The sequence below is a fragment of the Sinocyclocheilus grahami genome, unplaced genomic scaffold, assembly GCF_001515645.1.
Source record: "Sinocyclocheilus grahami isolate Dianchi unplaced genomic scaffold, SAMN03320097.WGS_v1.1 scaffold366.1, whole genome shotgun sequence".
NCBI classification, from domain to species: domain Eukaryota; kingdom Metazoa; phylum Chordata; class Actinopteri; order Cypriniformes; family Cyprinidae; genus Sinocyclocheilus; species Sinocyclocheilus grahami.
In genome coordinates, this window is record NW_015505545.1 from 312,941 (window position 1) to 325,895 (window position 12,955).

The window sequence follows — 12,955 nt, forward strand, 5'->3', positions numbered from 1 at the left end:
ATAATGAGAAACTTTCTCGTAATAATGACTTAGCCTAATCCACAAAAAAAAAGGCTTACTCGACGCATGCGCAACGCAAGAGTGACAGCACGCTAGCGCCATCTGTTGGTCAAAGCCATGCAGGAACTCCGCAAACATTGCATGTGATGCATGAAAGGGACAGCTAATAAATCATCGAAGTACACATCTATAAATTAAGTTTATATGTGTAATGGCTTTCATTTCTTCATAAAATGCCTGGATTTCTTAACTGAAATATTGGTCTAGAATGTTTGAAGCCATAACTATCTGGCAGAGTAACTATTACACAAAAGACTACATACAGATAATTGATCTGAAATCGTTATTTAATGACAGACTATAGCATGATACACTTTAGATTACAGAACAAAGCAATGTTAGCGGTGTTCCTGCATGGCTTTGACCAACAGATGGCGCTAGCGTGCTGTCACTCTTGCGTTCCGCAGGCGCCGAGGAAGTCTTTTTTTTTGGATTAGGTTAAGTCATTATTTCGAGAAAGTTTCTCATTATTATGACTTACAGAATTATATATATTTTTGATTCGGTGGTGGAAACGGGCTTCCATAGATTAAGGCAGATATTTAGAAAAAAATAATAATAAAATTTTCTTCGCTAGGGGGCGCCCGCCGGCGGTACACTTCAGTTTAGAGGAACTAGGCAGCACTGGTTAGGAGTTGATCAAAATGGTTGGATGCATTCGAAAGCTGAATTTCTAAGCTTTAAAATGATACCTAATTATAATTTTTTTTTTTTAATTTATAAATTTAAAATAGACATTCTAGGTTTTACATTCTGCTTGCCAAGTGTTCAATGGAGCTCTCCAACTGATTTCTTCAATTCATGGGTTTAGGTATTATTTATACACGAAAGACACAATGGATTTTGATTTTGGACTCCTTTCAATCGTGAGAATCTGCTGTAAAATAATGATATGCCATTTTCCACAATCGGAGCATGTTTCATGAAATGATAAGTGTAAAAAAAACATGAGAATATTGCAACGTGCGCATTTGGAGTTGTATGTGTTATAATTTGATGACTAATATCTTTATATCTAAATGACAGATTATGGTATGATTGGGCTCATTTTAATCAAGAGAATTTTCTGAAAATAATGATGTGCGATTTTCAAGATCTATGCATGTTTCGTGAAGTTATGAATGAAAACCTATATTTAACCTATATCTTTCTTAATTTAATGGTTTCATGTGTGTGATAACATCGTAAGTAATATATTTAGATCCAATGAATGAATTACAATGAGTTTGGGCTCCTTTTAATCGGGAACATTTTCTGAAAATAATGACATGCAATTTTCTATGATCTATGCATTTTTTCATTATTATTATTATTTTGTCATTTATCAGACGCTTTTATCCAAAGCGATTTACAAATGAGGACAACAGAAGCAATCAATTGTAGTATTAAAACAACTAAAAGCTAAAACTTTATAAATACTACCTATACACATTTTAAAAATAGAGATGAAATAAAAATGACAAATGCATACAACAAAATTTAAAAACTTAACATTTAAATGAAAAACAAAAAATAAAGCTAAAAACAATTCAAAATATTAAAGAACAAAAGGATTAAGAGTATAATAATGATTCTAACATAACACTAAGCCAAACACACACACAAAAAAAACTCCATATATGTACAACCACACACACATACATATACATATATACACATTTATTAATTCAATATATATTATTTCATTTCCATTTAGTTTGTTGAAGTATTAAAATAACTCAAATGAAATAAAAATAAAACTTAATAAAAGACCTAAACAGACATAATAAATTCAGACATAATTTAACTAAAATTAAAATAACTAATACAAATCAACCGACAGTAGTTTATTAGTAATCCTAAAAAATAACACTGCCAAACACACATGTTAAAAAACAACAACTTACTTGCACATAGTAAGAAATGGTTATAAAAACTGAAACAGAAGTGAAACAAGTAATGGGAAAGAGGAGAGATAAAAAGCGATACTTATGTCCTTTGCCGGTCTCCTGCCCGGTAGAGTCGATGGTCTTTACACTCTTCGGTCTTCACACGAGGAGGCCTTCACACGACCGCTGCCGCGGTAAACTACGTTTTTTTTTTTTATATACCCGTCTACCAAAATACTAAATTAATTCCGCTGGACACATTTTCCTTATTTTCTCCACAACAAATGGCCAAGCAAGCGCAGACACTGACAAGATACGTGATACAGAACGAGACCAAACACGATACCAGCACGTCTCCACACAGTAAACAAAACAAGCGTTTCCTAGCAAAGACAACTGCACTAAACACTAATGAGACGAGTAAATACACTTACGAGCTGCTTTTAACTACCGCTGATAAAGACTGCTTCTCTCAAAGAGTATTTCTTTACACTTGTTTTCTGCTGGCGCTTGAACACGCTTTCCTTATTTTCTCCACAACAAATGGCCAAGCAAGCGCAGACACTGACAAGATACGCGATACAGAACGAGACTAAACGCGATATCCGCACCTCTCCAGTTTTATGAAGTTACGAATAAAAGCACAACGTGAAACCAGTTATTTGTCCTGCAGTGCCTGAAGCACGCCCATTGGGTTTTATGTGTTATAGCAATATGAGCAATATCTTTGGATCTCATCGGCGGATTATGGTAACTCTGGGCTAATTTTAATCGGGAGAATTTTCTGAAAATAATGACGTGCGGTTTTTCAAGATCTATGCATGTTTCGTGAAGTTACGAATAAAAACACAACATTAAGCGTAGAGCTGTTTTTCTTTGCCGCGCCTCAGTGTGCCTGTCTGGTTTCATGTGTTACAGCTCTATGAACGAAATCTTTCGATCTGATCAACGGATTTTGGTAAATGTGGGCTCTTTTTAATCGGGAGAATTTTTCCTGAAAATAATGCCGTGTGGTTTTTCAAGATCTATGCATGTTACGAGCAAAAACACCACAGGACTGCAACCTCTGATTTTTTTTGCTAAGCTGCATGACCTAATTCTTTTCTATGTGTTATATCTTTAGATCTAAACGATGGATTATGGTGAGTTTGAGCTCTTTTTAATCGGGAGAATTTTCTGCAAATAACGATGTGTTGTTTTCTATGATAGATGCATGTTTCATGAAGTTACGAGCGAAATCTCCACATGACAGCTACCTTAGATTTTTTGGCTAGACTACATGCCGCCTGTGCAGTTTTATGTGTGTTATAAATTCATGAGGAAAATCTTTAGATATAAATTATATCTAAAGACCGATTTATAGTGGTTTTGGGCTCTTTTTAATCGGGAGAATCTGCTCTAAATAATGGTGCCAATTTTCCACGAGCTGTTCATGTTTTATGAAGTTACAAGTAAAACAGTGACATCAATATATTATTTTAATATGGGTCTGGGGGTGACTTGTAAAAAAACTTGCTCCAGTTTATTCAACTCGATGAGATGTTTCAAATGACATATGACACATGACTATCTGAGCTGTATGATGTTTTTGACATATTAGAGTACATGGCACAAAAAAAGCATTTTGTAAATTATGAATTTTTTTTTCTCATTTATCAGCAAATAGCTCGGCACTACTTTGGAGTTAATCAAAGTGGTCTGATTCTGAGCTTTCAAATGATACCCTTTTTTTGTTGACAAAGGCAGTGGTTTGAAATATATGATTAGTAATATTGTCGCGGAGGGGGGGCGTCCCACCCGTGGTACACTTCGATTTAGAGGGGCTGCTCAGCACTCGTTAAGAGTAGATCAAAATAAATACATTCATTAAAAAGCTGAGATTCTAAGCTTTAAAATGATACCTATATTTAGTTATTCCATTCAGGGGTTGCTTAGTAATTTGATTTAGAATTTTTTCGTGCAGGTGGTGTCCCCTCGGGCTTAAAGGGTTAAAAATGTCGCCTGAATGTATTTTAGAATTTTTGTCTAGTGTAGATTTGAAACGTCTTTTATAACTTTTTGTTAATTGTATACCTTGTGTAATTTATTCTGAGATCGCCATGAAAATAGCCTTGATGCTGGCATGGCGCTAAAAAGTGAATAAATAAATTACTGACTGCAAACTTTTGAACAATAGCGTACATGGCAAATTATGCCCTTTGTAGCGCATGTCATTTGCCCGCCATGCTCATTCATGTGTCTGTGTGTATGTATTTATGGTCTGACTTGAAATTATAGGGAATTGAGAACATAAAGAATGAGATTGAAGACACCTCCGAACCTCTGATAGACCCTGTGTACGGCCATGGCAGGTAAAATGCACGATGGGTGTTCAAGTTCTTAGCATGATTGTGTGATTTTAGGCAGCTGTTCTAATTATTGGATTGTATTCTGGTAGATTTATCTTGTGTTGTGTAATTCTGTTTTATAGCACTGTTTATCATAACACATTTAAAAAATATATTAAGCTGCAATGTACATTTATAGTGAGTGCTGACTGTTTTGTTAACCTTTTCTTTCCGTACTTTGTAGCCAGAGTCTAATCAACCTTCTGGTGACGGGTCATGCTGTGTCTAACGTGTGGGACGGTGATAGAGAATGTTCTGGAATGAGTATGCTTCATGTTTTTACCTAATATTAATGTGTTGACATGCTGTCTGTTTGAAATAACTGGAGTCACAGTATGTCCTACTGTTGCAGACCACTTAGTGGCAGCATTAGCTAATGTTTTGCTCAAGTTTTAACACTCTTTAAAAATAAATGCCTGCTGAGAGAATGCTACGGTCTTTAGGTTTCAAAGTGTTTTATGTTGGACTATTTATTTTTGTGCAGTTGACAGGAATTTAATTATTCTTTTATTTTTGTTTGCTCTAGAGCTTCGTGGCATCCATCAGCAGGCCCCTGTTGGCTTCCTCACACTAATGGAGTCACTGCGCTATTGCAAGGTGGGTGTCTACTCATAAGCACCCTCACAGTAGCTTACAATACTGTAGTTAGATTTATAATTCATGTGGTATAGATGGTGTTCTCACTGTCTACAGTGTACATAAATATGGAAACCAATTTTGGCAAGTGTTGTGTGAAAGATGCAGTGTGTCTAGATGCCAAAGCTCACAGTTTCTTTGTGGTTTTGCTGTTTTCCAGCCGTACATCTCACAGGGAATTTGTGAAATGTAATTGCAACATAACCTACAGAAATACAGACTGCATTGAATAGACTAGTGTCACAGTCATCACTCTGTCAGGCTGTTTTCTTTTCTTTTCTTTTTTTCAGTTTTTGAAGAATTTTTATGATGAGGAACAGACATTTTCTAGGTTTGTTCTCACACAAAACAATTATGGAAATTTAAAATTCTGTGTTTTTTTTTCTTTTCCATTTTCTTTGTTTCGTTTATTTTTTTAATTTTTGTTCATGTCCTTCCTTTTTCTCTTCTGTTTACCGTTTCTTATTTTATCATCTACCCTTTTTTTATTTCTCTCTTTTCTTTTCTTTTTAGTTGGTTAGTAGTATTTTTTTCAGAAGCTAAATGTCTCTCTGCTCCCTAACCAATGTGTTGCCCTCTAAAGGGTAAACATCAGATATCTGGCACCCAGCGCATGCATCCTGTATGTTTAATGAGCCTGGGCAGGAATTGACTATTGTTTTAACTTGTGGAGAAAGTAATTAAGAAGCTGCTTTGTTTTGAATGGCACTGTGCTAAGCAGAGCTTCAGGATATGTGCTGTGAGCTGTGTTTGGACTAGAGGAATGCAGGAATGTATCGCCTCATATTTAGAACCATATGAGCCTCCATCACAATATTCATGATCATTTTAATCTGTACACCCCTGGAACGCCTTCCCGCACAAATCTGCTGCTGATACTCACCTGTTGAGTGATGTGAGCTGAGTGTGAGGGCTTTCAGTGTTGGGATGCACTGCTGGAGATCGAGCTGTAGGTAGTGTGTGCGGAGCTACACTTTGAACTCTGTTTTCTTGAATAATTCTGCAGTCTTGGGTTAAACTGCTGACTCTCATCTCATTCCATTTTGATTTGGTTTTGATTGGTGGATGTGTTTTTTTTGTGCGTGCAGCTAGTGCTGGGCGGTATGACTAATTTATATCACGGTATTTTTCAAAATTATACCGGTTTCACGGTACATGACGGGGGTTTTTTTCATGCATGACCGGGTGTTAAGCATATTTTCTACTGATTGAGAGAGGAAATATTGCAGTATATTTACTTAGAATGCCCTATTTTACCGTCATGATGAGTGAATATTGTCAAAAATACCACACTAAATAGTGACTAAACACGACCCCTTTTAATACATGTTAACCAGGAGTCACTCTCATTTATAATCGCAGCATCGTCTGATAAAATCAACCATGCATCTACACTAAAGAGCGGCTATTAGTGTTAGGTCGGTCTTGAACGATTCGTTCATTTTGAACAAATCTTTAATGTGACTCGGGATGAACGAGTCGTCTCGGGGAGTGATTCGTTCAGTCGCGCATGCGCAACATCCTATAGGTTCTGTACTGGAATTAGTCAAGTAGTTCACCTGTTTCGAGTCCTCAGGTTTTTCCGAGTCGTTCGTTCATCACGTGACAGTCCCATAAGTTTAACCAATGCAGTCTGAGCCGGAAAGAGAATTGATTAGTTCATCTCTGGAGTCTTCGGTTTTGAGTCGTTCATTCATCACGTGACAGCCCCATAAGCTTTAACCAATGCAGTGTGAGCCGGAAAGAGAATTGATTAGTTCATCTCTGGAGTCTTCGGTTTTGAGTCGTTCATTCATCACGTGACAGCCCCATAAGCCCAAACCCGAAGACTTGTCAGATAAGAGGTGAGGTGAGCTAATCATAGACTGAAGACCCAGGTAAACAATGAATTCATCTTTTCTGTTTCTTATAGCAGTTTTGTATTGTTTGTAGTGTGATCAAAGTTTGCGTAAGTAGTAGACGTATTAGGGAAGTGTGTCCGATACGTAACATTTTAATTATATTTTGCTAAAATGAACGAAATGACTCGAAAAAAGATTTGTTCATTTTGTCTTCTAAAAGGGTCTGAAAGTTGCAAAATCTAGTGCTAAAGTCGCGCTCGTGTGTGAGACATGGGAGCTGATGGCAGGGGGCAGTGGATATTTGTGGCAGTCAATGTGAATATTGTGGATGAGTTCTTTTGTGTCATCACGTTCTGTTAGTTCTACAGCTTCAGTTTCGGAACTTTCACGCTTAGTAACACATACAGCTGTTCCCTCACCACAGTGCAACAGTGAAAAGGGACCCCTTTCAAACAGTGTCGCGTTCTGAACGTTGTTTAAGTGACATACACCGGTATTGCGGTATTTTAAAAATGCATATCATAACAAAAATAAACAGCGGTATTCGGTATGAACCGGTATACCGCCCAGCACTACGTGCAGCATTTGTAATGTGGATCAGGGATGTGGAACCTTTTTTATAGCAAGAGCCATTCATGTTCACCACCCTTGATGTAGAACATGTTTCAGTGCTCATATAATACAATCAACTATTCATAATCAGTTATAGTGAGCGTTCTAGTGTTTAATGTGTAAATTGGCGTCCTATCATTTTCATAAGCTGAATGATTGAATAGTTGGCAGTTCCTGTAAGTATTACCAATCAATTATCGCAGTGAATCAACCTGTTCGTCATGGTTCTGCAATGTGGCTGGCCAGGCCGTCATGGCATCGGTATGGAGATTGGCACTCAACTGCTGTTTCTTTTTTTCTGCATTTAAAGGTTGGCACATTTCTCAAATCTCCAAAGTTCCCTATTTGGATCCTTGGCAGCGAGACTCATCTCTCAGTATTCTTCACTAAGGTGAGTTATAAAAAATAAGCCCCTTTCTTCCTTCCCTCACTCTTCTACTCTCGCTCTTTCTTATCTGAAACAGTCTGGCAGTTTACTTTTCTTTTATTTCGTTATTGAGTGAAGACCCAAAAACACAAGAATGTGCTAGCTAATAGATTTAGTGCTTTAGACGTCTTCTGGAAGAGGAAAGAAGAAAGAGTGGGGGAGTATGGGCTGGATGATGAGAGGCAGAAAGAGGTTTTTGGACTTATAAGGCATCCAGTGTGGTGTGTCCTGGCTTCAGCCCACGCGGCATGCGGTCAGATTTGGCACTCCGACATGCTCACAGAGAGGGATGGCTAATGTGAGGTGTATCTCGGGTCTGATTGGAAATGTCAGTTCGTGTAACTGTAGTACTTGGTGTCAAAGCATGTCCTTATGATGGATGTGAGAACTGTATTGATTCCACAGACTTCCAGAGTGTTGCCATTAGGGCTGAGCAGTAAACGATATAATTTTAAGATCATGAAATTTATTTTGTTAACGATGATAAGTTTTGGGTTTTTTTTCACTCTGTATGGATTAATCTGACAGCCTGTCATACAGCAGAAATAAAACAGCCGGTCAGTGCATGTCGCTAATAAGTCTGCAAGTTCTGTGTGTCTCTGTGTGAAGGATTGGTGCACAGAAAACACAGAATTTAGGGGAAAATAAAATTGATTTTATGGTTCCCTATAGGCATGGGCCGGTATGATATTTTGACGGTATGTATGATAACCTTAAGCAAAAATATCACGGTATCACAGTATTGTCGTTACAGCTCTAAAATGTGTTTTTTTTTTAATGACTGGGTAAAAAAAAAAAAAAAATTCCGCTGAACAAAATATATTTTGTTTTTGAGCAACATACAGAATATTAGGAACAGTAGAATTGGTTTATTTTGTTCTTTGATTTGTTTCCTAAAAAGAAGAAAAAATAAAGACTGACTTTATTTAACCTAAATCTGTAATTAGTTAATTTTAGTTATATTATTCATATACAGTGGGGCAAAAAAGTATTTAGTCAGCCACCAATTGTGCAAGTTCTCCCACTTAAAAAGATGAGAGAGGCCTGTAATTTTCATCATAGGTATACATCAACTATGAGAGACAAAATGAGAAAAAAAATCCAGAAAATCACATTGTAGGATTTTTAAAGAATTAATTGGTAAATTCCTCGGTAAAATAAGTATTTGGTCACCTACAAACAAGCAAGATTTCTGGCTCTCACAGACCTGTAACTTCTTCTTTAAGAGGCTCCTCTGCCCTCCACTCATTACCTGTATTAATGGCATCTGTTTGAACTCATTATCAGTATAAAAGACACCTGTCCACAACCTCAAACAGTCACACTCCAAAAGTTGAGGTATACCTATGATGAAAATTACAGGCCTCTCTCATCTTTTTAAGTGGGAGAACTTGCACAATTGGTGACTGACTAAATACTTTTTTTCCCCACTGTACATATAATTTTATGTCATTTCATATCATTTAGTTTTATAATTTCATATACATAATTTGATATGATATAATAACCCGATTTGAAGCAAAAACGGAATGTTCTGACTAGCTTTATGAATTATACTACATGCCTGAACGAAACAAACAGCAGAAGCTCTGAATGAGACTCATATTCACTCTCTGACAGCAGGAGGCGCTTCTGGAACACCAGATACAGTGTTTCTTTGGTTACCGCTGTAAACAAAGCAGCGCTGCCCTGAAACACTGCTTTAATATAAGCTATACAGAGACGAGATGAAAAGAAAATACCACGTAAACTTTTCTGAAGACAGTCAGTTCCCCTCAGAAACACATTCATATAAACACCCAAATCAATATTGAGGATTTTCTTCCAATAGGTCGTGCATCATGAACAGTGAGTGATCTGCCTGCTACAGTATTTTTCTTTCTGCATCCGTCTTCAGTGTCTCTGGCCTGTGTTAACGGTCGTTTACAGACTTCATATTTTCACATAAATGACATTTTGGAAAATTATTGCATTGCAACGCAGTTTGTGCAAGTCCAGAACAGAGACGAGTTGAAATAAGACAAAAAAACGTCCGGTTGCCGATCAAGTAAGTTCCAGGGGCAGCTCCTTAAGTTCGGTCCGCTCGCTCGCACCAACTGGAGGAGACGTGTTACTCTCTACACTGACTGCACTCAACCTGAGGGATTCCTACACTTTCAGTCTTTGAGGAGACATGAAAAACAGCGCATACCGCAGGAACGGTATAACGGAAAATATTAGTGGTTTTGAAACCGTGAAATTTTCAAATCGCGGTATACCTTGATTCCGGTAATCGGCCCATGCCTAGTTCCCTAAATTAAAATGTAGCTTTCTCTGTGGAGTTTAATCAATACCATATGATATGGGAAAAATGTTGTAATAATGTTTTTGGCCATATCGCCCAGCCCTAGTTGCTAGGTTGCTAGACGGTACTTGCTCAACTGGCCAAAAGAGCCCACTCCAGGTCTCTGTGATATTGTGGTCCCTAGATATGACCTGGGTCCATCTTTCAGTGCATTTTTTTCAGCCGTTTTATTGTTGCCCTGTTGAGAGCCTTCGTCCCATTGCTTGGAAAAGCAATAGCACACCTCAAGCTGCGCTATTTGAGGTATCATTCATGTTCACAGCAGAAATGGTATGGGACATGTTATGCCCTAAGGTTTAGTATGCTGGGATAGGGGTATGTTCCATCTTCAGACTGTAAGTATAAAATGAAAATGGTGACACTTGTGTTCTTTATCATTGTTGTTGTCGCCATTTGGTAAAGTCACAATAATGCATGACTTCTCATGGCTTGAAGCTTTATTCAATTACAGGAGAGCAAGACTTTTTAAAACCCACTGGAATTACAGTGTTTACAGAGTTTTGTGTGAGTACCCATGTGTTTTATCCCTTTACTCAACAGAGGAAATGCTTGTTTCTCATTAAGGTTTCCACCTGGAGGCAAATGAGATTGACAGCAAGCATTAATCATGGTCTTACACTTAAGGCCATTTACTGTCAGTACATTATCCTCATCCGGCTTTTGTGCGTGTGCAGAGAGAGGGTGCCCACTAGAGACTATTTTTGTTAGTCTTGCTGATTTGTTTCCTTCCTGTTCAGGAAATTTTCTGACAGTAATGGAGTATTCTTATAATTAGTATTAATTATATTTTATAACTTTAAACTAGCCACTTTTTTAATGCAGATCCAGCAGTGCATGTTTCCTTTAAATGTGTCAATATTTGAGCCAAAGTTATACAGTTACAAAATAACCAATGCTACCATGTTGCTGTACTGTAGGCAGCACTAACATAAAGTACTTGGAAGGTAGTTATGTATTATTTAGAAATAGACAGGTCTCTGAACAGGGCTGGTTGATTTACTGTTAAAGCATAATGGGCTTGAAGCAGCAGTGCTTTAATGTATTTGACTGGGTGTTACGACCTCTAGGGGTAAGCCGTAACAGAAAAAGGATTTGAATTCACACCAGAGAGATGCCAAATAAACAATTTTATTTTCTTTAAGGGGCAGACAAGGCCAAAACAATAAACAAAACAGACTTTTCTTTGACAACTAAATAACCTCAAACGGATAAAAACAAAATACAGATCAACTTCCCTACCTCCCTCAACCAAAAACAAAGTAAAGAAAAGATACATATAAATAAAATGGCGTCTAACCCCCTACGTCCCTAAATTTGGCAAACTAGTATTTACCAGAATTTACAAAGTTTCCGGGCGTACACACAGCAGAATCAGAATCGAAATTGTAGTCAAGACGAGCAATGTTCAGATAAATCGGGGTTTTTAGAATTGGATCTTACAATAATAAATACTAAACAGATTCATGGTTGATTTACTGTTAAAGCATAATGGGCTTGAAGCAGCAGTGCTTTAATGTATTTGACTGGGTGTTACGACCTCTAGGGGTAAGCCGTAACAGAAAAAGGATTTGAATTCACACCAGAGAGATGCCAAATAAACAATTTTATTTTCTTTAAGGGGCAGACAAGGCCAAAACAATAAACAAAACAGACTTTTCTTTGACAACTAAATAACCTCAAACGGATAAAAACAAAATACAGATCAACTTCCCTACCTCCCTCAACCAAAAACAAAGTAAAGAAAAGATACATATAAATAAAATGGCGTCTAACCCCCTACGTCCCTAAATTTGGCAAACTAGTATTTACCAGAATTTACAAAGTTTCCGGGCGTACACACAGCAGAATCAGAATCGAAATTGTAGTCAAGACGAGCAATGTTCAGATAAATCGGGGTTTTTAGAATTGGATCTTACAATAATAAATACTAAACAGATTCAATACACTCAGAATATCTCTCTCTCTCAACCCTACAACAAACGACGGCGATACAAACAATGGCAAGAAACAGTTAATCAGAACGTTAGCGCAACACAATGGTATGAAGTCAACGAGGCTCAAAGGCCCCAGATGAGTGTTTGGGGCGGTCCTTATATCTAATAGGCTGTACACTTCAAAGTGTTGCAAGGCAAGGATTAATGCAAGGGCTTCTTTTTCTATAGTACTGTAGTTCAGTTGATGTTTGAGGAACTTTTTAGAAAAGAAACTGATTGGATGATTCAAACCATCTTCTCCGGTCTGCAATAAAACAGCACCGACGCCTGTACCACTGGCATCAACTTCTAACAGAAACTGTTTTCCAAAATGAGGTGTAACCAGTACGGGGGCACTACAGAGCATAGTTTTCAGAGCTTCAAAAGCAGAATGACATTCAGGAGTCCACTTAAAAGAAACAACTTTACGGAGTAACCCCGTGAGAGGACTGGCAACAACAGAAAAATTCTTACAAAAACAGCGATAATAACCGGTCATACCGAGAAATCGCCAAAGCTCTCTCCTAGTCTTTGGGACTGGAAAATCAAGGATAGCGTTGATCTTAAAGTTCAGAGGACAAACTTGACCACTACCGACTTCTTTACCTAGATATGTGTCTGTAGCACAACCAAATTCACATTTTGCTAGATTCAAGGTAAGATTCGCATTAGAAAGACGTTTGAAGACTTCATCTATGGTTTTAAGATGATCTTCCCAAGTGTCAGCATAGCAGACGACATCATCTAAATAAACTTCACACATGGACACATTAGATAACACCATAGACATTAATCGTTGAAAGGTAG

The 12,955-nt window shown here is 37.5% G+C and overlaps 1 protein-coding gene across 1 annotated transcript in view; it reads left to right on the top strand.

Moving 5' to 3' along the window:
- The window catches only part of mindy3 (MINDY lysine 48 deubiquitinase 3), a 60,500-nt gene that overhangs the window by 13,434 nt on the left and 34,111 nt on the right, over positions 1–12,955 (top strand). The window contains exons 7-10 of the mRNA XM_016230210.1: positions 4,206–4,279; positions 4,500–4,579; positions 4,842–4,912; positions 7,715–7,795. Coding sequence (XP_016085696.1) covers positions 4,206–4,279; positions 4,500–4,579; positions 4,842–4,912; positions 7,715–7,795 — 306 coding nt within the window. The remainder of the gene's footprint in view (positions 1–4,205; positions 4,280–4,499; positions 4,580–4,841; positions 4,913–7,714; positions 7,796–12,955) is intronic.